The 24,765-nt window shown below is 45.5% G+C and overlaps 1 protein-coding gene across 1 annotated transcript in view; it reads left to right on the top strand.

Annotated features, from left to right (window-relative positions):
• LOC131378756 (uncharacterized) overlaps positions 1–24,765 on the top strand; it is a 100,710-nt gene that overhangs the window by 30,725 nt on the left and 45,220 nt on the right. The window contains exons 3-4 of the mRNA XM_058423938.1: positions 12,863–13,057; positions 13,601–13,781. Of these exons, the coding sequence (XP_058279921.1) occupies positions 12,863–13,057; positions 13,601–13,781 (376 nt within the window). The remainder of the gene's footprint in view (positions 1–12,862; positions 13,058–13,600; positions 13,782–24,765) is intronic.

The raw sequence follows: 24,765 nt of genomic DNA, 5'->3' as shown, positions 1-24,765 counted from the left end.
AGAGTGACAAAGGCAGGGGATCATCCTGGAGATTAGTGGCAAATACATTTTGTGGAGTTACCATGCAAAGAGGGATACCGGTACATACTGGTGTTAGTTGACACCTTCAGCGGATGGCCAGAAGCTTACCCCTGTCACACTAACACAGCCAAGGAACGGGTGAAAGTTTTGCTCAGTCATATAATTCCGAGGTTTGAGGTTCCTTTTGGGATGTCATCAAATAGGGGGCCACATTTTGGTAGAACAGTGATTAAGGAAGTTAGTCGGACTTTGGGAATTACTTGGGATCTGTATACACCTTACAGACCCCAAGCGAGTGGTAAAGTTGAATGTATGAATGGAACCCTTAAAACACAAATTAGCAAAATTTGTCAGGAAACCTCTATGACACGGGTTCAGGCCTTGCCTATAGCTTTACTGAGGATCCGCATACAACCAAGGTGGATGGATAACATTAGTCCCTATGAAATATTGTATGGCAGGCCATATCAGATTCTGCATGTTCCAGGTGAAATTCATAGGGGGAAACGATTTACAGAGATATCTGATGGCTTTATATTGCATATAGGTAGAGCCTTATGAAATCAGGGCCTTGTTACCCTTGTAAAATTATGGCTCAGGCTTGCTATTTCGGCTAAGTAGAAAAGAACTATAGGAAAAGGAATCAGCTGAATTAGAGGTAGAAAAACAAGTTATATAACCATTACATATTCACATTGTGGTTTATGGTGGTTGGTTTAAATACATTTGTTATGCTAAAATGGAATGTAGCTGGTAACGGGCTAACTGCTTAAAAAGGCCTTGTTTTTACAATAATGTGGCTCTCCTTTGCACATCCTGGGTCCTCTGCATTGCTCTCCTTTAACATCTGGCGCCCTAAAGACAGGAGATAAAGTTACGGTGAGGAGGTGGACTGCAGCTGACAACAAAGTCCCGCGGACCCAGAACACCGGGATTCCAGATTGCAATGAGGTTATGGACTGCAAGTCGACCAGGCAGCCCTTACAAGCCTGGAACCATCTGACTGCAAGCAGACAGAGCTCAGACCCTGATGCAACAACAGGGGAATTTCTTTGCAAACTACAATGTGATGGAGAGCAAAATGCCTTTAAGGTTAGGTCAGTGGTGTTTGCTGGACAAAGAACCACGGGACTGTGAGTATCCTGGGACTTGGGAGGTGTCCTGATAGCATCGGTGCAGCTTAAAGATATTGCAGCACTTTCTCTGCATTGGAGCAACTCTTATTACAGGTTAAAGAACCTTGTAACTCTTTCCTAAATGAGAGAGGTCTTGATGTTAAAAACTCCTGTGTGCAGCTGCAGCAGGGAGTGCTAGAAAAGATACTGATAACGAACTTGGGCATGGATACAGGGAACGGCTCGATCCTCAATTTAGTGCACGATGTTACAGGCACTAACAAAGTTCCCCTGGAGCTCCCCCCGGAGCAGGAGGCTCCCCCTGTAGCAGGCCGAACCTCCGCCACGGCTACTCTACAGGCTGCTGTGGACAGTACCTCCCACGCAAGCGGCTTCTGGGCTACCACCTCCCCCCACAGTGGGTCCTTTGCTGGCTGCCCCCCTCAACACCAGCTTCCCCGTGGCTGCGGCCCCAGCCCTTGTAGGGCCCCCTCGACATTTGCTCAGCCCTTGTCGGCCCCCTTGGCCTCCCCTGGCCCCACCAGTGCCAGCCTCCCATGGTGAGGCCTCTTCACTATACTGCCTCCCCTTCAGCAGCTGCTCTCCTGCTGCGGTACCTCCAGTGTCTGCCTCTCCAACCATGGCTTCTTCTCTGCCCTCTCCTCCCACAGTTGCTCTGACCTCCACAGCCCCTGTTCACTCAGAGGCAGTTGTCCCTTGATAGCTCGGAATCATAAATCATGGCACACGGCATACTGGCTGACTGAGAGATGTTGGCCTTTGCTAACTATCCTAGCTCAGCCTACCCGTCTGACCCCAGAACCATAAATCACAGTGGATTTACGGCCTACACAGAGTGCTGATGCTACAGCACATCACTGTCAGAATGCCCAGAAGACATTGAAACACTGAGATCTTAGGCTACTCTACTATCAGAAAATTGTGGAAATTGGTATGGGAGAACTTGTCACTCAGTTAACAGGTGACTCTGCCTACTCAGTCCCCAGAATGCAGATGGGCTATCCTCTTGATATTTGTGACATCATTACCAGAACTCTGTTGAAACTAAGCTTGTATTTTCAGTGAGCTGTGGGTTGTGACAGGACTGTTTTATTCAAGGCTGTCTGCGTGAATGTGATGTCTTCCTGCATATCGGTAGCATAGCAAGGTCTAAATTCTTTAACAGAAATGCTGATATATTGCATGATTGGTAAAACTTGCCATGTGGGATGTATACTGCCTTTTCAAGAATTTTGATTTAAAAGTCTGATTAGACTGAATACTGATCCTTTACTAAGTTATAATTATGTTAGTTGTTACTATGAAAATTAGAAACTTGTATACTTGGTAGAATATTTGCAAGTCGGTACCCTGAGAGTACCATTTATCACTATGTGGCTAATGTTTTAGTTTGTGGACAGGAAGGCTCACATTTGTAAGATACGGTGCCCCCTTAGAAAATTTTGGAGATCCCTCCTTGGAAATCTTTTTGGTGGATATTAATGGAACAGCAATTAACTTTCAAGCCCGGTGTCAGCACATTGCATGATTTATGACACTTACTGGGAGCAATTAGCTGGGTCATAAATCAGGCATTCCTTTGCTCACTTGATGAAAAACCTTGAGCTTTATCTGCAGCAACTATTTGAGAATTAGATGTAATTAGCATATTGTGCTAGCTTTGCCTGCTTGCTTGCCTTTTTACCCCACAGCTCTGATAAGGTAATTTTATTGTGAATCTTTCACCATGAAGACACGTGACAGCTTTTCGGATAGGTAAAGCTATTTAGTGACTCAAGCATAGTTATTCTTCCTTGCTACGTATAAATTTGACTTGATATCAAAACAGTGTGAATACATTGATGGACCACAGGTGCAGTAAACAGTAGTTCAGCCCTTTAGAATCATCTGAAACCATGACTTTGTAGCTGTTTATATACAAGTGTCAGTCTTACACACCCATTGACCTAACCAAGTTACTTATGCAAAACTCATGGCAGTATTATATAACTAGGACCTTGTTGTTTTAACTTTAAATGTTTATATCCCATTACCTTTAATAGTCCAAGCTCAAATGTATTGTACAGGTAATCTCAAAAAGCTATCTTAGCATCTGCAAACTGAGCAAGTTTGAAAGGCAATTTGCCAAGATATACACTTGTTATTTTTCTGAATAAAGCTGCACTTTAAAATACCCTGGCAAAGTTATGCTTACACCAGAAAAGTCCTGACTATGAATGAATATTTCCAATAACATTTTCACTTCCCATGAGCTATTCTCAAAATTATATTAAGCAAAATCACAACATATTTGCCACGCCTTTATAATCTCTCCAGTAAATCCATGTTGCTGCTATTTCAGTTACAAATCAGTTGTTTGCTTGCATATTGTTCATTGATGTTTAACTGTCATATAACAAATTTCCAGTAGCTTTCTTGTAACGATGGAGTCAAAATGAGGTAAATTCTGTCGTATCTGAAACTTTTAAAGGAACACTCTCAACTCTGACTTTAGTATTGTTGCATTTAAGTGATGTTGATTTTCAGTTCTGTTAAGTTTAAGTGTTGTTAAATTTTAGTGATGTTAGGTTTACGTTCTGTTAATTTGAAATTCTGTTGCATTTAATTTCTGCTACGTTCAGATTCTGTTAAATTTAAGTTCTGTTAAGATTAATTTCTGTCAAGTTTAAGTGTTGTTAAGTTTAAGAGAGGTTAAATTTAAGTGTTGCTCAGTCTAAGTTCTGTTTTTTTAAGTTCTGTTAAGTTCTATTAAGATCAATTTCTGTTCAGTTTCAGCAATGCTAAGTTCTTTTCAGTGTACTTTCTGTTACATTTAAGTAATGTTAAGTTTCAGTGAATTTAGGTTTAAGTTCTGTTGAAATCTGCTCATTTAAATTACAAGATACAGTTCCCTTGTTATAGAGATAAGATGGAACCAACTAAAATAATTATGGTGAAGAATCGGTAAGCAACTGTTTAAGAATATAAAAGTATATATTGTATAAAAATATGTGAAGATGCGGTTTATTAGATTCCTAATTTCATCGAAGATTCTATGAGTATAGATGTTCTGCATTGGTCAATCAGGATAACTATTCATAGCAATCTTTGCTGTTTTATCTTCCATAGGTAGCACAGAAAAATGAGTCACAATTCCAAATTATGGCTGTTATTAATTGTAAGCTGTTTAGTGCTTTCTTTCTTGCTTTTACTATGCTTTAATGTCATATATGCATTGATGTGTGGAAAATATCTTGACTTCTTAGGACAGTTACTGCTGATGTCCTAATGATTCTGAATATGTTGTTAATGTCATAGTGTGAATTCACTGACGTTTCATAATGGGCATTATCCATAAAATATTATTTGAGGTTACACATATGCATTCCTTCGGTTGTTTGCAGTTTGTTCATGGTACCATTGACTACTTAGCTAAGGATAAATGATAAAGCCAGCTGCTTTACAAACTTCCACATACCACTGTGTAGCTATCTACTGGACATGTATAATTATAAGAGACTTTCCCAGCTGATATTTATTCAGGATTGCTTGTAGGATACAGTAGGGTGATCCTTCCAGTTAAGGTCTTGGCTCTGGCCAAGCCCTGGCTCTAGCTGGTTTGACATATGCCAACAGACCCAGGTGTTTCTGCACCAAAACTGTACTCAGGTCACTTTGACTTGCTGATTTGGGCTTATAACACCTGGACCCCCTTTTGAGGTAAACTTGGAAACCTTGTCCCAGGAATGGTTCTCCAGATCCTCATTGTGAAACAGGGCTTGCCAGCTGTTGTGGACTCTGGGTGATGGTACAGTATTTAGGCAATTGATGATGTATCATTCTAGATCACCATCCTGTCTCTTATGTGCTACTGATTATGTGTATTACCTTGCTTATTTCTGATCACTGTGAGTTTATTGCTTTACCACATGTATTGTTTCACTTTTATGTTGCCTTCATGCCCATAGTGAGAGACGGCACCTGTTGTCAAAAGAAAAAACCAAAAAGGGGAAATACGGCTCCTCAAGAACATTTAGATAATGCAATATTTACACCAGAAATTTTGAAAGCAGATCATTGCATTTTGATCCCTGTCACAGCAATACTGCTCTGAAAATCTGTGTGTGCACAACCAATTTCTAAAAGTTTAACCTAAGGATCCCCAATTGGGTGTGCAATGGCAAGGCCTAGCTGATTTACTAACATAGGAGAAAAGGTATGGATGTATTTTATTGCCAACAGGTCTAAAGTGGTTACCTGCTCATCTGGACAAACATTGATCGCCACCAAGGAGATGAGACCCAGTGAGAGGAGAAATGACCTGATCACCATCCAGCCCTTGTGGCCAAGGCAGGAGAAGGAGTAGGACTGCCATGAACATGGCTGTGTCTGGAGGCTTACAGAGGCACCCTCCTAACAGAGGCCTTGTGTCCCACTGCCCTCACCACCATGTTATTGTGTTCCTGCTTACCTTCTTCAGTTATTCCGTTTCATGCTTCCAGAAAGACACTCAGTAATGTCAAAGACAGCATGTCTAGCTAATGGACTCCCTCCTACCTAAACAGCACGACCCCTGAGCTCCAGCCATATGAATTTCTGAACAGTAGTCATTTACTTCCACTTCCTTGGGACACTGGACATCATCTTTTCATTTTTGTATGCTGGGGGTCTCTTTGTCTGTGGCATCATTGGTTTTGATGGGATTTGTTTTTTGATTTTGATATGTATTCCATGTATCTTATCCTGTGTCCAGCAGATGACCAGTAATAATCTTAATAAGATAATGGCCTTACAGGTGCAGACTATTTTGGAATTAGGGTACATGAACCCTTTGCACAAAAAACAAAGAAAGGGGGAGGTGTTGCATATAGGTAAAGCCTTATAAAATCAGGGCCTTGTTACCCTTGCAAAATTATGGCTCAGGCTTGCTACTTCAGCTAAGTTGAAGAGGACTATGGGAAAGTGACTCAGCTAAATTAGAGGTAGAAATACAAGTTCTATAACCGTTACATGTTCACATTGTGGTTTATGGTGGTTGGTTGAAATACATTTCTTATGCTAAAATGGAATGTAGCTGATAACGGCCTAACTGCTTCAAAATACCTGTTTTTTTTGCAATAATGCGTCTCTCTTTTGCACCTGCCTGGGGACTCTGCATTGCTCTTCTTTAACAGCTTTAGGTTGCACTTTGCAGAAGCTCCATCCTTACATTGTGCTATCCAGACCCATAGGACTGGACATACCTGCACATCCCTTCCAACCTGGAGACTGGGTCTATGTTAAGTGGTGGGACAGCGATCCTTTACAGTCCAAGCGGAGAGGACCATTCCAAGTCCTGCTGACTACCCTCACCACAGTCAAAGTTGCTGGCAAAGGATTCGCTACTCCAGAGTTAAGAAGGCTTCTGCTCCTGAAACAACTGGAAAAAAAGAGACTGATACAAATGAGGACAATGCGATTTGAATGGTATGTGAATTAAATGGTTCTGTGCTTAAAGAACTGTTCATAATAGTTGTAATCATAATGCTTGTTTGCATGTGTTGGGGGTTAGGTTTGTTCCTTTTTTTTTTTTTTTCCTATAGAATTTTTCCCCATAAGTTGCTAAGAGACTAAATACTGATGCTTAGGGGGTGCTTGACCAACACAAAAGACATGGCCGAAAGTCGGGAGGGGGAAGATCACACGAGTTTTGGGGGAGGGAAAAGGACAGGGCTGGGGGAGCTGGGGGTTCTTTCCTGTTCTTGGCATCAGAGAGGATGGCCTGGCTGCGGTTTGCTGCAGGAGGAGTCCACTGTCAACAGAAAGTCTGGTCCTGGGAAATCTACCATCATCTGCTTGTGTGCCCAGGAATTCAGAGCCCCTTTGCCTGCCCTGCTGGAGCTGGGCCAGCCCTGTCTGGCCATCGCGGCTTCTTCAGCACTGCTCACTTTGCCGGGACATCCCCCCTGCCTGCTTGGGGACATCCTGCTGTTCCAGCCACCAGCCCAGGAGTTTCCACTGTTCCAGCTTGGTGCTCCCAGAGTCCCAAGGGAACAGACTCCCTCAGGCTTTGTGAAACAAAGCCCCTCGAGGTTCCTGGTTCTGTTTATTATTAATGCTGTAGTTGTTGTTGTTTGTTTGCCTTGTTATACTTACTAGTAAAGAACTGTCATTCCTTTCCCCATAGCTCTGCCTGAAAAGCCTCTTTAATATTCTAAATTATAATAACTTGGAGGGAGGGAATTGGAATTCACCATTCCTAGAGAGGTCCTGCCCCTCCCTAGCAGATACTTGTCTTTCAAACCAAGACAGCATGATAGCCAACTGCGTAAACATCACTGATGTTAGGTATTTACTGTTGTTAGATATATACTGCTGTTAGATACATACTTTTAGTAGATATTTAGAATAGACACTTGACAAGGTAGAGGCTTTTTCAAGCCTGTAAAGAGGGGGAACGATGCCTCAGAATTTAGCTTTTATATTTTTCAATTCCTGTACTACTTTAGTGTATAGTTCTAAAACTCCATAGCCTGTCAGCTACTTTTCTCCCATTTTATTCAGACAAAACAATTCCTCTCTAGGCCTGGAACTCAAGGACACCCTACTGTCTCAGGCCCCAAGAGATGTAAACAACAGTGAATTGGGGGGGCAAACTTGGAGTATATGACTTCATTACCTAAAACAGTAATTGGAGAATTAACCCCTGATATGTAAATAGACCAAGCTTATAACTGTATGAAAAACTCGTGACCATCGTCCATCTTGGGTGTAGCCTCTCGGAGGCTTTTGACTGCCCAAGGTGTACCTACTGAAGGCCTTTAATAAATACCTGCTTTTATTCTCCTAATCTTGTCTAGCCTCTGTTCTAGGTAGCCACTCTAAGGCATTCTTCTGCAGACACCCCCATAGGGCGTTAGCCACCATCCAGGAGTCAGTAGAATACAGGCCACTTTTCTCATTCAGCAATCTCTAGGGCTAGTTGGATGGCTTTCACTTGTGCAAATTGGCTTGACTGACCTTCACCTTCAGCAGCCTCAATGACTCATTGGGTGGGACTCAGCAGCTTTCCACCTCTGATGGTTTCCTATAACACAGCAGGATTCATCAGTAAATAGAGCATAGCTTCTCATTTTCTGGTAACTCATTATAAGGTGGTGCTTCTTGGGCACGAGTCAGCTTCTCAGGCAATGCTCCAAAATCTCTGGCTTTTGGCCAATCCAAAATCTCTCCTAGGGTTCCTGGGAAATGGGGTTTTCCCATTCAGGCTCATTGTGTGATTAATGCTACCCACTTACTCCATGTAGGGCTGGTTGCATGATGCGTTGAGGGAATGTTTCCTTTAAACATTCAGTGTAGGACAGGCAATTGCGGTGCCAAGAGGTGTCAGGTTTTTTCCCCGAGATTCAGGTGGTTTTAGAGTCTGCCCTCTGAAAAGCTCTGAGCCAAACGCAAGAAAGAAACGGAATCTTCAGGTTCTGATTTTTCAAGGTTGCGCACTTCGTTTATTATTTCTTATCTTACAATTTTCTCAGTGCCCCACAAAGGTCTGTGCAGCTGCTCGGGCATCTGGTGACTCCTCGACTCCTCCCAAACGGGGCTGTCGTTATCTTTTATACTAATTGCTATGTATTTTTTATTTATCATTACTTGCCAATACCTATCACTTATACTAAACAGGTCATTTCTACTTTGACCCAATCCCTTTAAACTACTTGGTGCCACCATCACTGCTGAAAATGGAGTGAGGGAAGAAGAAAGAAGAAGCAGGAGACAACGCCCCAAATCCTCCATCTTGCCCCCATTCACTTCAATGCTAAAAACCGAAATCTACTGTTTTCTCACCCTGTGATGAGCTAAACTACTATCTTTCACACTTTTGTGGCCTGCAATCCCTCCCGCAGTGCAGGAAGCCTTTCCCATGGACTGAGATCAAAGCCAGTGTCCCTCTGAGCTCTGGGCCAGGGTCCCAGACGCCCCTATCCAGGTCTCTGACCCTCCAGGGCAACCAAAGGAATGCCCTGGACTCCAACATCTCCCCCTCCTGTTTGAACCAAAAACAACTCTTTGGCAACCCTGTCCATGGCCTGCCGTATGCATCGAAGCAAACACGGCAAGATCATGAGGATTACAAGCCCTACTAAAATATATATAACTATTTTTAAAATTTCCATCTACAATGGTGAAAAGTCAAACAAATTGAAAACACCATCTATCCATGACCTAGTTACCTCTCTAAGTTTGTTCACACTCTCCTGCAATTGCTTGATGTTCTCATGAATGGATTTGGAATGATCTGACAAATTTATGCAGCACATTCTTTTAAATTCTTCACATCCATGCCCATGGGTCAGCAATAGATTGTCTATCACTGCTCTGTTTTGGAGACTTGCTCGTCTTACACTGTTAACATCTAACAACATGTCACTCAGTGCAAGAGAGGTGGCTCGGGCATGTTTGCTCAGCCAACAATCCACCCGATCCAATTGTGTCAAGGCTACTCCTGATGCTGCCTGTGGTGAAAAAATTGCAACCGCAATTCTCTGAGCCTTGCTCCATGTGTGAACATCATTATCACAATTTGGATCATACATTTTGACAGATCTTTTCCCTCTATATTTTTGTTCTCTCATCAATGTCATGTTGGGTGTTAGCAATGAAAGCATTCCAATGCTGCATGGACCACCTGTGGCATTTGCGGGGATTGCGGGCCAGATTTTGTCCCCACAAATGAAAAAGTTTCCTCTCGGCAATCGAGCTGGAACATGGTTGGATGGCTTGTCAAACATCTTAGTGTGATTACACCAAGATGATGAATTTCTGTAAAAATTGAGGTTTGGAGTGACATCTATAGTTTTATTTTGTGCCACTCCAGAAAGGCCGAATTTCACACAAAATTGCATTTGGACTGATCCAAGAATTTCCAGTTCCTGAGGTTCAAAAGAAGCCACAGGAAGGAACTTCGTCCAAACATCCTATTGGTCTGCTGGATTCACAATGGACTTTAAAATTGCTGGAGGGATGTTTTCTGGAATCGGCCATTTGCTCACTGGCAACCTCACTAAACATGTTGAGAAGGGTTTCCCTGGTCTTGAGTGAGTCAGGCAGATGGTGTCCAAACCTGATGCATTGGCTAGAGTTTCTCAAACATTCTCTTTTGGTTGAGCCATGGGCAAAACTGCCGCATTGCTCAAGGCAACCAAGGAGAGAATGAGGCGCAAGGATAGTTCTTTCATTTTCAATGGCTTTTTTTCTATGGGAATCCTTAAAAATGCAACACCACCCAAGCCTCAAAGAAAACTCAAGTCCCAGAGTCTCTTTTGCATGTAGAATGAAGGGATGTCTGCTGTCTTGACACCAGCTCACGTCTGCGTGCCCACTTCTCTTCTTCCGGTCTTGGGGTCCGTCTCTGCTTGCGTCTGGACTCGGTACGGTTTCACGTGCCTCGCCGCCAGCCACTTCGGTCTGACCACTGTGGAGACACAAGCATATCCCTTGCCCCAAGTTATTAATTTGAATGGCCCTTCAATCTGCCCTGTTTCTGGGTTTCTGACCAAAACCAAAGGATTTTCTTTCAGTTTCGCTCTTGTGCTGTTTGAAAAATGCCTGATAATTGGTGGAGTTGGCTCTGCAAAAGAGCCATTTAGAAAATTCAACACATACAAGGCTTTATTTAAGTGCATGTATGGTGTTGCGTCTGCTTCTCCTCGTTTTTGTCTGTCCAAAATGGATTTCAATGTGTGATGTGTCCTTTCAATGATTGCTTGACCTGTTGGAGAGTGTGGGATACCAAAGGTATGATGGACACCCCACCTCTTCAGGAATTTGTCAAGCACTTTCCCTATATATGTTGGTCCATTATCTGTTTTGATTTCTTGCGGCACACCCAATGATGCAAATGCCTGCAAGAAATGTTGACAAGCATGTTGTGCTGTCTCACCTGTGTGCAATGATGCAAAGACTGCACCTGAAAATGTGTCAACTGAAACATGAAGATTTTTGAGTTTCCCAAAGGATGGATATTTTGTGACATCGGTTTGCCATAACTGCAAACTGTGCAATCCTCTTGGATTGACTGTTCCCATGGAAGTAGGAGGCTGTACAAGCTGACAATCTGGGCAAGCACTAATGATTTCCTTTGCTTGGCTTTTGGAAATGTGAAAAGTTTCCATTAGTGCTTGAGCATTCTGATAGAAGAATGCATGACTCAATTTTGCTTGTTCAAAAATGTTCGGTAAAGTCTTTGAAATTGGCATGGTCAATTTGTCTGCATGTGCATTACCTTCTACTAAAAATCCTAAAATCCTAAATGAGATAAATGTGCCTTGATGTGAGAAACAGCGTACTTACATTTTCTGTGTTACAACAATGTTCTCATGCACTGCAAACATGAATACCGCACCTTGGACAAACATCCAGTGAGCTTGCGATCTCTGCAAGTTCTGGACAGTCCTTCTTGAAGTGCCCTTGTTTGCCACAATTGTAGCATTGCCTTTGCTGAAAATTCACGAATGCTTCTTTGACAGCCTTTTCCACCTGATCCCCCAAAATCGTGGCAATGTGCTGTGGTGTCCCCACCTTGCTGCATGCTTCTAGAATTTCTGCCATAGAGGGTTGACTTGGCATTGCACTGATGACACGTTTGCATTCTGGATTGGCATCTGCAAATGCAAGACACCGAATCAAATGTGACTTCACCCCTTCATCAGTGACTTGCCTGTCCACTGCTTGTGTGAGACGATCGACGAATGAGGTGAAGGATTCTGAAGGACTTTGCTTTATATCTGTGAAACTACTTTCTGTAACTCCTGCTGGTGGAATTTGCACTATTGCTTTTTTGGCTGTATTCTTGATGTCTGCCAACATGTCTTGAGGAAAAAGTCTGGCCTGACGTGCTGGATTGTCAAGTGATGGATCGCCGGCCAATTGTGCCGCAGTGAAGCCTGCATTCACTCCCCTCTGGTATTTGACTCTGAGCTCATTAAGAGCTTTTCTCCATTTTGCTTCTCAGATGATAAATTGTGAGTCAGTCAGGATCAATGAAGCAAGGGATTTGAGGTCATATGGTGTTAAATCATATATATTAAATGTCTCTTTTAAAAGTTGTTTGAAGTATGGAGACTCCAATCCATTATCACGAACGGCTTTCATCAAATCCCTGACGACTTCACGATCCAATCGCTCTCATCTTGGGTTTGCATCCTGTGCATCATAAGTCACTGGCATAGCCATGCCTTTTGAACCTATCGGAAGTGTCTCCCCTTTCAATGCATATTTCCTTATGTCCGTCTAGTCTGTTGCAAGAAATTCCGGTGTAGCAGAAGCTTGTGTCTTGTCCGACGCTGGAATTGACTGCTGTGTTTGCTGTTTTGCTGCTGCTTCATCTTTTCTAGGATCCACGTGTTTTTGAGGCTGCACCTCATCTTGTTTTGTTTGCTTTTCTTTTTCCTTTTCCTTTTCCTGCAGAACAGGAACTAGCGATTGTTGGGCATCATCAAATTTCTCTGCAGCACTTTTCCTTGGAAGAAAAATCTGAGAGAAAGAAGACATGGGGTCGTGTTGAAATTCTGAAGCTGCTTCAGTAAATTGTCGAAAAAACTGCTTCATAAAGTCCTTAGATAACAAGAAGGATGAAGCTTGCTGTGAAAACTCAAGTGCTTTTGCTTTCCGGACAGGAATGCCCTTGGAGGCAGTGATTCTGATGATGTCATCATCCGTAATTGATATGTCCTGATCCTCCTCCGCAGCCTCATCATCCCTCACCATTGGCAAAGGTTCTCTCGGCTTTTGTTTGAACTGCTGTTCTCAAGAAGATGATTTTTTATATGAAACTGGAAAAAAGCGGTGCAACGTGGGTGTCTCATCGGTGAAAGATGCCTCGCTTGGTGTGATTGATGGCCTCCGCGCCCGCGGCCTCGCTGCTCCGCCCCTGGGTGACGATGGTACGTCAACAGCTGGTTTCTTCGGGCTCGGAGTTCTCAACATGCTTTCAAGTTCTGGGTACATCTGTAAAATCTGAGATAGTTTTGGACGCGCGCCTATCCTCAAAAACTCAGCAGCTGTTTCTGAATCACTGTGGGCAGGAGATTCAGAAACCAACAAGCTGCTGGTGGGCGGAATCGGGATCCGTGGCGTCTGCCGCCTGGGGGTGGCACTCTCGAGACACTCTCCGCCTCGGCCACGCCCTATCCCTGCCTGTTCCGCCTCCACTTGTCCCGCCCCTGCCTGTCCCGGCCCGGCGGCGCCTGACGGAGTGTGCCCTCCCCGCTCACGCCCAGGGTTCGCCCCTTCTCTTTCGTCATCAGAATCTGTCCCGCCCAGAGCAGGATCGCGCTTCGAGCCTCGTCCCGCCCCTGCCGCGCCTGCGCTTGGATTCTCCGCTGAGGCTTCTGGGAATTGTAGTGTTCTGCTCGGTGTTTCCGGGTTCGGCCTTCTCACTGCGCTCCGCGACGCGGATGTGCTTTGAACTGTGTTGCTTCCCGTAGCTTGCATCATCGGCGTGCTTCGAATCACCGACCCGGTTCCCGGCTCTTCCCGCGCCCCAGTACGGCCGCCTGCGATCTCGGCTCGCTCGTCCGCGAACTGGTTTCCCCCGCGATCTGCTCCCGCCCCGCCCGACGCGCTCTCCGACTGCGTTCCGCTGTGCTCCGCGCCCCGGCGAGATAGGTTAGGATCGCCCCTGCGCGCACGTGTCGCAGTTCCGCTCTCGGCTCCTGATTCGGTCGGAACTTGTTGTTCTGACGGCGCTTCCCCCTCTCCTCCCTCCCCCCGCGCACCCGGTTCCTGCACAGGAAGGGAAAGGAGCAGCGGGGTATGGCTGCTGCTGCGCGGAGATTGTGGCGGGGTAAAGGGACTTCGAGGTGGGCTTTCCCCCCCCCCCCCCCTTCTTGGGACGAATGTAGTGTGTCTTCGGGAACTGCTTCGAAATAAAGCATGTCCAGTTCCTCCTGATTGCTCGGATGAATTAAAAGTTTCCTCTTTCCTGGGACTAGTTTTGGGGTTTTTGACGAAGTCTGTGACGAACCCTGAGAGAGCTGAGGGCTCTCCCCTCCCCCATTTCCCGGAGGAGGTATTAAACCTGGGGATAGCAGTTTTTTCTGTCCTGCCTCAGTCTGGCCGACAGATTGCTATCCTCCCCTTCACTGCTTGGCAGCTGTCCAATCCTGGAACTTTCACTGGTATTTTCTGCTATAGCTTCTAACATAATTTTACCTGCGGACAGAAGTTTCGCAGCTATCTTGTCTTTTTTTGTGGCTCTATCATACAACTCCCTATTTGCTTCCTGCTAAAACCTTGGCTCAAACAGGGAACAGGTCTCACAATGTGGGTAATTACAACGGACTTAGAGCATTAAAGCCTGGAGCTCTTTCTCTTTTAGAGCTACACTGTATTTTGAAACGATCCCTTTTAGGGCTTCTAAAATAGAGATTTGTTCTTGTGAAGTGGTTCCCCCCATGATCTAGATCTAACTGTTCTTACCAAAGCACAAAGGCTTGTGTGCAGCTGTGGTCGAATTCGTCTCAGAGGTGTCCTGATCACTGTCCAGCAGGTTTCAGGGTGACGGATTCCAGGGCCCTTGGAGATCTGTCGGTCTGGGACGAATTTGAGAAGAGCTGCTCTGGCCAGAAAAATTTTTCTTCTCTGGAGCTGACCGTTTGGCTTTTGATCTTTCGAGAGCTTGCGATGTTCACTGCAGAGGATTTATTGTGATTCTTTCGGTGCCCCTTTATAGGAGCCCACCCAGGGACGCCAGTTGTCGGGTTTTTTCCCCGAGATTCAGGTGGTTTTAGAGTCTTTTGCCCTCTGCAAAGCTCTGAGCCAAACGCAAGAAAGAGACGGAGTCTTCAGGTTCTGATTTTTCAAGGTTGCGCGCTTCGTTTATTATTTCTTATCTTACAATTTTCTCAGTGCCCAACAAGGATCTGTGCAGCTGCTCGGGCATCTGGTGACTCCTCGACTCCTCCCAAACGGGGCTGTCGTTATCTTTTATACTAATTGCTATGTATTTTTTATTTATCATTACTTGCCAATACCTATCACTTATACTAAACAGGTCATTTCTACTTTGACCCAATCTCTTTAAACTACTTGGTGCCACCATCACTGCAGAAAATGGAGTGAGGGAAGAAGAAAGAAGAAGCAGGAGACAACGCCCCAAATCCTCCATCTTGCCCCCATTCACTTCAATGCTAAAAACCGAAATCTACTGTTTTCTCACCCTGTGATGAGCTAAACTACTATCTTTCACACTTTTGTGGCCTGCAATCCCTCCCGCAGTTCAGGAAGCCTTTCCCATGGACTGAGATCAAAGCCAGTGTCCCTCTGAGCTCTGGGCCAGGGTCCCAGACCCCCCTATCCAGGTCTCTGACCCTCCAGGGCAGCCAAAGGAATGCCCTGGACTCCAACAAAGAGGAGACGCTTCTTTCCCAACAACTTCTGAGATGGCTCGAACTCCCTCATAAGCTGCTAGTATCTCTTTTCAGTTGGAGTATAGTGGGCTTCTGATCCTCGATAACTCTGGCTCCAAAACCCTAATGGTCGACCTCAGGTTTTTCCTGCGGTCCTTTGCCAGAGGGTCCAGGAGAGACCCTGCTCCCCAGCTGAAGTGTAGAGTATATTTTGCACAGCTGGTCTTGTCAGAACAGGCCCAAGAGCTACTGCTCGAACTGTTTCCTGTTTGATCTGCTTAAAGACCTGTTGTTGCTCAAGGCCCCACTGGAAATGGTTCTTCTTCTGGGTCACTTGATAGAGGGGGCTCACAAGCTGACTATAACCTGGAATGTGCATTCTCCAGAACCCCACAAGTCCCAGGAAAGTTTGTTTCTGTAGTGGTTTCACATTCACTAAATTTTGCTCTTGGTACTTACTCTTTTTGTGGGAGAGAGACTAGGAGAAAAACAAAGCAGGCTCAACCTTAAAATTAACAAATAGTTTTATTAACATACACTAAAAGAATAGAAATAAGAAAGTTGGAAAAAACCCTAAAACTGAATGAAACTTCAAAAACATTCTTCCCTCCCCTTACAAACTGTTCACTTTCTTACAAAACAACATAAAGGGACAAAACTTGTAATTTTCAGTCAGTTTTACTATCTGACAATAGTCTTTCATCAATTCTTTAGGGGAAGAGTATCTTTTTGAGTCATGGATCCCACTGACAACTTAGAACAGTTCTCTTGTGGGTTTTAAACTGTCACAAAAACAACCGCCCGAAGAAACCTGCCTTTGTGACCCTCCCAGGAGCAGTTTCCCAAGCTGCTTATGGGTCACGGGTCTTAGACTCTTGCACACTGGGGTGTCACCTTTTAAAGATGAATAACTCTAAAGCAAAGGATTTTTCACTTCAAGGTACAGAGATATCTTCTTACTTCTTCACTGGTGCAGGGGGCTTCTCATCTTTATCTCTGTTTAAGCATCTTATAGGATTAATATTACTTAGTCCATCACAAACACTTTTGCTCAAATCCACACACAAATTAAAACAATCATCTCCCCAAATGCATACCTTTCCCATGATTTAAAGGAATGATCTAAATATAGAGTTCATTTCCATGGCTCAAGTAAGAATAGAACAACTAACTCTTCAACCCTCTGTCCTAATAGTATTTTCACTCTTGCTTTACTGACTTCATGCTGTTGTTCTTTATGTTCACTCTGTCCTTTCTTACTCTCTCAGAGAAGGGCTAAGCTCTGGAAGCTTCTTGTTGCTAAGAAAGAGTTAAATCTGCTCGGAGTCTTTGTTTCTCTCTCTGTAGCTCGTGGTGTTAGATGTTCAAGGCCGCGCTGGTGAAGGAGGAAGAACTCACGCAGAAACATCAGAGATCAGAGCACCAGGCAGTCTGGAATTACTAAAAAAACAGGCAGGATCATAAATGCCTTCTCAGCCCACCCCTTGGTGTAAATCGGGGTGGCCTCGGCCCAAATGGTGCCCATAGCTCTTATCAGGGGCCCAGCAGAGATTTCTTCCTGCTCCAGAGAAGTCTGAAGAAAGTAGCTGTTGCAAAACAGCAGCCTCCCCTTCCCCCCTTCACCTGGGAGCCGATGGAATCCAGCTAGGTCTCAGGCCAGCTCCCCCCCAAGAGGGGGGAGCAGCAGGCCCAACTCGATGTTACCTTTCTCTCTATGGCCAAAAGAAAGAAGAAAAAAGACCCACCTACAGGAAATTCACAGGGTTTTATATGGTACTTCCTAAAGTCGCAAGCTAACAATTTCATTGGTTAGAACAGACGCCAATATTCCAACTAACTCTCTGATAGGTTGCTGTCTCTTCTAAAGCAATTCCCAGGTCCTGACCTGGAGAATTATTCTACATTCTTCTATAACTAAAAAACTAAACTGTACTAACCCATGACAGTTTCCTTCTTATTAACTGGTGGAGACATAGTTGCAATTTTGTCAACCATCTCTGTAGGTACATGGCCACCCTGCCATTTTATTCCCAAGAAGTGGAGCTCCTGTGAAGGTCCCTTTACCTTACTTTACGGCAAGACTAGCTTTCAGAAGAATTTGGATTATTTTCTTCCATTTTTCAAAAACTTCTTCTGTTTTATTGCCCCACGCAATAATATCATCAATATATTGCAGGTCTTCTGGAGCTCCAGCCCGTTCCAGGGCAGTCTGGATCAATCCATGGCAGATGATTGGGCTGTGTTTCCTACCCAGGTTAGTTGGTTCCAGATGTACTAGACACCCCTCCAAGTGAAAGCAAAATTTAGTCTACACTCTGCCACTAGAAGGATTCAGAAAAATGCATTAGCCATATCAATTACGGCACCATTTGTCTGCCTTTGACTCCAGCTCATATTGAATTTCCAACATGTCTTGTACAGCAGCACTCAGAGGTGGCATAACTTCATTAAGGCCACGATAGTCTGCATTTAGCCTCCATTCCCTATTAGACTTTCCCACTGGCCATATGGCACTGTTAAAGGGTGAGTGGGTCCTGCTGATCACTCCTTGGCTCTACAGTCCATGAATTAGTTCATGGAAGGGAGTTACAGAGTCTCGGTTGGTGCAATATTGCTGTTGGTACAGTCCTGGTAGCAATTGGTACTTGCTGGTCTTCAACTTGTAGCAATCCTACAATGAAGGGATCTTCTGAGAGGACAGGCAGGGTGGATAACTGATCTTCTCTGTATTCACTGTACTTACACCAAAAGCCCACTGGTACCCCTTTGGATCCCTGAAGTACTCTCTCCCGAGGTAGTCAATGCCAAGGACACAAGGGGCCTCTGGGCCTGTAACAATGGGGTGCTTTTCCCACTTGTACCTTGTTAAAGTCACCTCGGCCTGTAATACAGACAACTCCTGGCATCCCCCTGTCCCTTTAGAGATCCAGATGGGTTCTGCACTACAGTACCTTGATGGGGTCAGTGTGCACTGTGCACCAATATCTACTAAAGCTTTATACTTCTGTAAATCTGATGTGCCAAGACATCAAATCCACAAAGTCCAGTATGCCCAGTAATCCCTTTCCTCCTCCTGGCCAAAGGCAGGAACCCTCTATTACTGCTCCTGGTTAGACTGTCTGGCCTTTGCCATGCCAGATCAGAAGCCCCCTTACCAGGGTTAAAAGAGGTGATTTCAGTTCTTTTATGTCTGGGAGATCCCTGATCTCTCTGCAGCAGCTACCCTGGCAGTATTCTTGGATGACCCCTTAACAGTTCTCTTCCCTCTCAGTTCACAGACACCAGCTTCCAGTTTGGAGGTAAGTTCAGAGTCCCACTTGCTCATGTCTTCCCCCAGTCACACAGAAAGAGCCATGTGGCCTGTTGTCCTAGGGTAACTTTATGATGCTTGTATCCCCAATCATCTGTTCTGTTTGTGCTGTATATTGAGTTCTGTGCCTTTAAGACTGGTTCTGGGAGCAAGGAGAAGCGCCAAGTTTGTTTTGAGAAAACTGCCTGATTCCTCCACATTCTTCTCCGGACGGGGTGTTCGGCGGAGGCTTGGAGAGACTGCAGGACAGAGATTTTTTTTGCTTTTAGTTAGTTTCAGCTAGCTAGGGCAGAGAAGTTCCCTGGACTGTTTTTTTTTTCCTTTTTCTTGGAACTGTTTAAAGCTGCTCTGGACTGAAAACCCAGGGGAGCACCGGGGCTTGCACCTGCGGCCCACCGAGGCCTGGACCTCGGCATTTTCCAGCAGCGCCGGAGAGACTGGGACTGATGAGAGACTGAGAGAGAGCCAAGCTATATCCACGGCAAGAACTTTCTCAATTTGCTATCTCACTCCAGAACGAGAGATTTTATTGTTTCATATTATTCATTCTTTATACTTGTATGCACTTTGTTTGTTTAGTAAAATAGCTTTTTCCACTTTTCTCCAAAGAAGTTTTTTTACCGTACCAGTTGGAGGGAGGGACCACTTGGGTTTGTTTCCCAGAGGGATCCTATTCAGGGGTTTTCTCCCAAATTTGTCCCTAAACCAGGACAATACATTTTTATTTGCACCCACTGCGGGGTACGAGAGAGTGGAAAAACTTGTATTGATTATTAATTGCATTTTTGGTTGTCCTTTGTGTGGGGATAAAACAGTCAGTAGCCATGTTGCTTCTTGAATTCCTAATGTCTCTTAGAACGGAGTCTTTTCTGTGTTTCTGTTCCCTAAGCTTTTTTGAGGTTTTAATACCTTTCTGGTCCCTAGGTTTGTTTTCTTATCCAGAGATAGCTCCAATATTGTCCCTAACATTCAGCTTTTACACTAGGGAGGCACAAATTAGAATAGCTATTTTGTCGGGCTCAGTGATTATGGTTTACAGGAAGCTTATAAAGGTACTGGAGTTTGTGCCAGGTATGTTCAGTTTATGTTTTTTTTCGTCCTACCCTGCGTCCTAGTTCCAGCAGCATGTTTTGGGGATTTATCAATAATTGCACCCAGTTTGTTAGAGGAGGAGTAGGGGATGAGGCTTTTCAATCTCTCCTTTCCTTCTTCTGAGTCGGTTACATCACTTCTTGGGAATGTTCAGGGTCTCCTGAATGTTAAAGGCCCCACCTTCCTGGTATTTCACCTGGTGACCTTCCTCTATATGGTTTATAGCTTTTCTAGAATGAGTCGCACACTGCTAAATACTGTAGGGCAGCAGATAGAGGCAGAGGAGCAGGGAGATAAATCAGTCCCTCAGGCTGCAGCCAATCCCACAGCTACTCAGGTTGCAGCTAAACCAGACAGTGAGGCTAAGACACCGGCAGTTGCTGCAGTAAAGAAAGGAAAGAAGCACACGCACAAAACCAATCGACCAGTAGACAGTGATTCAGGTGAAGGGTCCTCAAAGCCTCCTGACACCCAATCAGGAGCTGAACCAACTGACACACAATCAGAAGCTGAAGCAACTGATGATACACAGTCAGAAGCCGAACCAACTGATACAAAATCAGAAGCCCAACCACCTGGTACAAAATCAGAAGCCCAACCAATTGGCACAAGATCGGGAGTCCGACCAACTGCTACAAGATCAGGAGATACTATTGAGTCCTTTTCCCTAAAAGACCTTCGTGGCCTAAGAAAGGATTACACTCAATGACCTGATGAATCTATAATTAGTTGGTTAGTCTGTCTTTGGGTTGCTGCAGGCGATGCTACAATGCTAGATGGCACTGAAGCAAGGCATTTAGGATCCCTGTCACATGATCCAGTTATCGACCAAGAAATTATGAGGGAGGCTCCCCCTTGCAGTCTCTGGGAATGGGTCCTGGGAAGTGTGGCACAAAGATATCTGTATGCAGACGATCTCTATATGCAGCAAACCCAGTGGGAGACCATTGAACAAGGGATTCAGCACTTGAGAGAAATGGCAGTGGCAGAGATGGTCTTCTCAGATGACCTAAACACTAGGAACCCTGACTTGGTACCATGTACACCTGTGATGTGGCGAAAACTTGTGCGACTTGGCCCACAAGAATACTCTTCTGCTTTAGCAATAATGAAGTGGGATGACACGGAGGAGACTGTGCTTGATATGGCGAAGAAGCTCTGAGCATATGAAGATGCCATGCACGGTCCAACACATGCAAGAATCGCAGCTCTGGAAACACAGAAGCGGGGATTAGCAGACAAGATGCAGGAGAATCACAAAAAACTCAGGGAGGAGATAAAAGAAGACATTCTCGAAATCTCTGCCGTACAGATCAGAGGTTCTTGCACCACACGCAAAGTTCCCCAGATAGAGAGGGAAAGGGCATCCCACAGGCTAAGCTGTGGGTCCTTGTGATGGTTTCAGGCAGATTTTAGGAGAAACCCTCCCACGGGGCCCCCCTCCCCTCCTCCAACTGGTTCGGGAAAAAAGATTTCCTCAGAGAGAAGTGGAAAAAACCTGTTTATTAAACAGGCAAAGCACTCCCAGCACAATACCCGATGACAAGAGCTTCGTGCCGCTTACGGAGGGATAACAAACTTAAAGAAAGTCTCCTCGAGGGTCGTCACTGTGCTCCACTGCTCCGTCTCTGCTGACGCTGGGAGAAAAGGAGATGTGCAGGGCTGGTCTTGGTGGGGTGGATCCCCTGTGGAGGCCCCCGGTGCTTCCCCAGGTCCTTAGTCCGGAGAGGTTGGAACAGTTCCGAGGAGAGGACAAAAAAAGCAAAAAGGAAGGAAAAAAAAACAAAAAAAGAAAAAGAAAAAAAAGCAAAAAGCTTCAGCTATTCTACAGCGTCTAACTACGCTAGCACTAAACTAACTAACTGCCAGGGAAAAAACAACAGAGCTTCTTTCGTCTTGCCGTGTTCCAGCTCCCCCGCTTCAAGGTCACTCCGATGAGCAGAGTTTTCCTGGGGAAAAACAAACCGCGCTTGCCCTCCCCCCTGCACCCAACAGACGATTGGGGATACACAGTCACCCCAGGACAGTCCTCCTGCGTGAATGTGGAGAAAACATGAAAAGATGGGATGGAGAATCTACTGATGCTATGACGCAACAGCTGCATGAATTGTTAGATAGCAAGACTGTGAGAGGAAATTCTAGCAAGAAGGAAGCAGCTCCGGTTACCCAGGGAAATAAGGATAATCAAGCTTAGAGGGGCCCTGCCTCTAGCCAGGTAGAGGCTAGGGAAAACCGTGTTTTTTGGACTGTGTGGATTCATTGGCCTGGCACATCAGAACCACAAAAATATGAGGCCTTAGTTGACACTGGTGCACAGTGCACATTACTCCCATCAAGACATGTGGGGGAAGAATCTGTTTCCATTGCTGGGATGACAGGGGGTTCACAAGATTTTACTTTGGTGGAGGCTGATGTGAGCCTGACTGGAAATGAGTGGAAGAGACATCCTATTGTGACTGGCCAGAAGCTTCATGCATTTTGGGCACAGACTTCCTCCAAAATGGGTATTTCAAAGACCCAAAGGGATTTAGGCGGGCATTCGGGATAGCAGCTGTAGAGAAAGGGGGTGTTAAGCAGTTGAATACCTTGCCTGGACTATCAGAGAACCCATCTGCTGTAGGTCTTCTGAAGGTGGAAGAGCAACAGGTGGCAATTGCCACTTCAATAGTGCATCGCCGACAGTACAGAACAACTCGAGATGCTGTGATCCCCATCCACAAGATGATCCGTGAGCTGGAGACCCAAGGGGTGGTCAGCAAAACCCACACACCCTTCAACAGCCCCATCTGGCCTGTGCGCAAGTCTGATGGAGAATGGAGACTGACTGTGGACTACCATGCCTTAAACCAATTGACTCCACCATTGAGTGCTGCTGTGCCAGACATGCTGGAACTCCAGTACGAGCTGGAGTCCAAGGCAGCAAAGTGGTATGCCACAATTGACATTGCTAATGCCTTTTTCTCCATTCCTCTAGCTGCAGAATGCAGGCCTCAGTTTGCCTTCACATGAAGGGGCGTGCAGTACACCTGGAACCGACTGCCCCAGGGGTGGAAACACAGCCCCACCATCTGCCATGGACTGATCCAGGCTGCATTGGAAAAAAGTGAGGCTCCTGAACATCTACAGTACATAGATGACATCATTGTATGGGGAAACACAGCAATGGAAGTGTTTGAGAAAGGAGAGAAGATCATCCAGATTCTCCTGAAGGCTGGCTTCGCTATCAAGAATAGCAAAGTTAAGGGACCTGCCTGAGAGATCCAGTTTCTAGGAGTAAAATGGCAAGATGGACGGTGTCAGATTCCCACCAAAGTCACCAACAGGATCACAGCAATGTGTCCACCAACCAACAGGAAGGAAACACAAGCTTTCCTAGGCGCCGTAGGTTTCTGGAGAATGCACATTCCTGAGTACAGCCAGATTGTGAGCCCTCTCTACCTGGTTACCCACAAGAAGAACAATTTCCACTGGGGCCCTGAACAGCAACAAGCCTTTGCCCAGATCAAGCAGGAGATCGCTCATGTGGTAGCCCTTGGCCCAATCAGGACGGGACCAGAGGTGAAGAACGTGCTCTACTCTGCAGCCGGAAACCATGGTCTGTCCTGGAGCCTTTGGCAAAAGGTGCCTGGTGGGACTCGAGGCTGACCACTGGGATTCTGGAGCCGAAGCTACCGAGGGTCTGAAGCCAACTATACTCCAACAGAGAAGGAAATCTTAGCCACCTATGAAGGAGTTCAAGCCACCTCAGAGGTAGTAGGCACTGAAACACAACTCCTGCTGGCACCTCGACTACCAGTGTTGGGATGGATGTTCAAAGCAGAGGTTCCCTCTACCCACCACACTGTGGGAGATTAGGGACAGGCGGTCAGAAGATATCGCGTTGTACGGGCAGACAGAACCCCTCCCTCAATACTTAGTTGGTTAGTGTCCTTGATAAGGCAAGCAACACCTAACTTGTAACGTAAGCAGACGGAAGTGATGTAGCAAACAGAGGTTTTATAACTCCATGTAACCAGTTAATAAATGCCATTAGCCATCCACCACACTGGTGTCTGTGAGCTGGTGGTCCGAGCAGCCTGGGTGTGGCTGCCGTGTCGTTCCTGGAACCAGGTCGCTACGCCTCAGTGGAGGTAACAAGTGGTGCCGAAACCCCGGGAGTTGCCCGGGAGAACGGGAGTCACCTGGACGGGTGAACGACGGCCGAGTGGCGGGGCCAGCTCGGCGGGAGGGACGCCTCCGGACCCACGCAGAGGATGGAAGCCCGGGTGAAGGTCATTTCTCAGATTCATAAGCAGTGGGGAATTGATTGTAAAGCAAAAGATTTTACCCTCGCAGTGACGAGGCTTTTGCAACTTAGTATTATTGATAGACCGGTGGATATCCTCCACCCAGATGTTTGGGATCAATGTACTAAGGCTCTTGCCGAAGACACAATGTCTTCCGGCTCGGGGAAAAATCTTAAGGCATGGGGAAGGGTCGTGGATGCACTGCAGAAGGCTTTGCATGAACAGGACACCTGGAGAGCTGCCCGAAATTGTTTAAAGGTTTCCCCCCAATTGGGTATCGCAGCAGCGACGCAAACTTTCTCAGAGGGAACTGTTGTTGAGAATTTTCAGAGTGTAAAAGAATGTCGTCTGAATGTTAGTGATAATGTTCAGAGTGTTGATAGGGTCAGTTCTGCCGAGTGCAGAGGCTTGAAAAAGCAAGAGCTCGCTTCAAAGCCTCCAAGCTCAAGGTCGCTCACTGAAGAGATAAAACAGATGCAGTCATTTTACAACGGTCTAGCTGAAGAAGCTAGGAATGCTGAAAAAGCGGGGGAGGGACCTCCACCTTATGCGCC

This window comes from Hirundo rustica, chromosome W (assembly GCF_015227805.2).
Source record: "Hirundo rustica isolate bHirRus1 chromosome W, bHirRus1.pri.v3, whole genome shotgun sequence".
NCBI lineage: Eukaryota > Metazoa > Chordata > Aves > Passeriformes > Hirundinidae > Hirundo > Hirundo rustica.
This window is presented reverse-complemented; position numbering and strand designations above follow the sequence as displayed.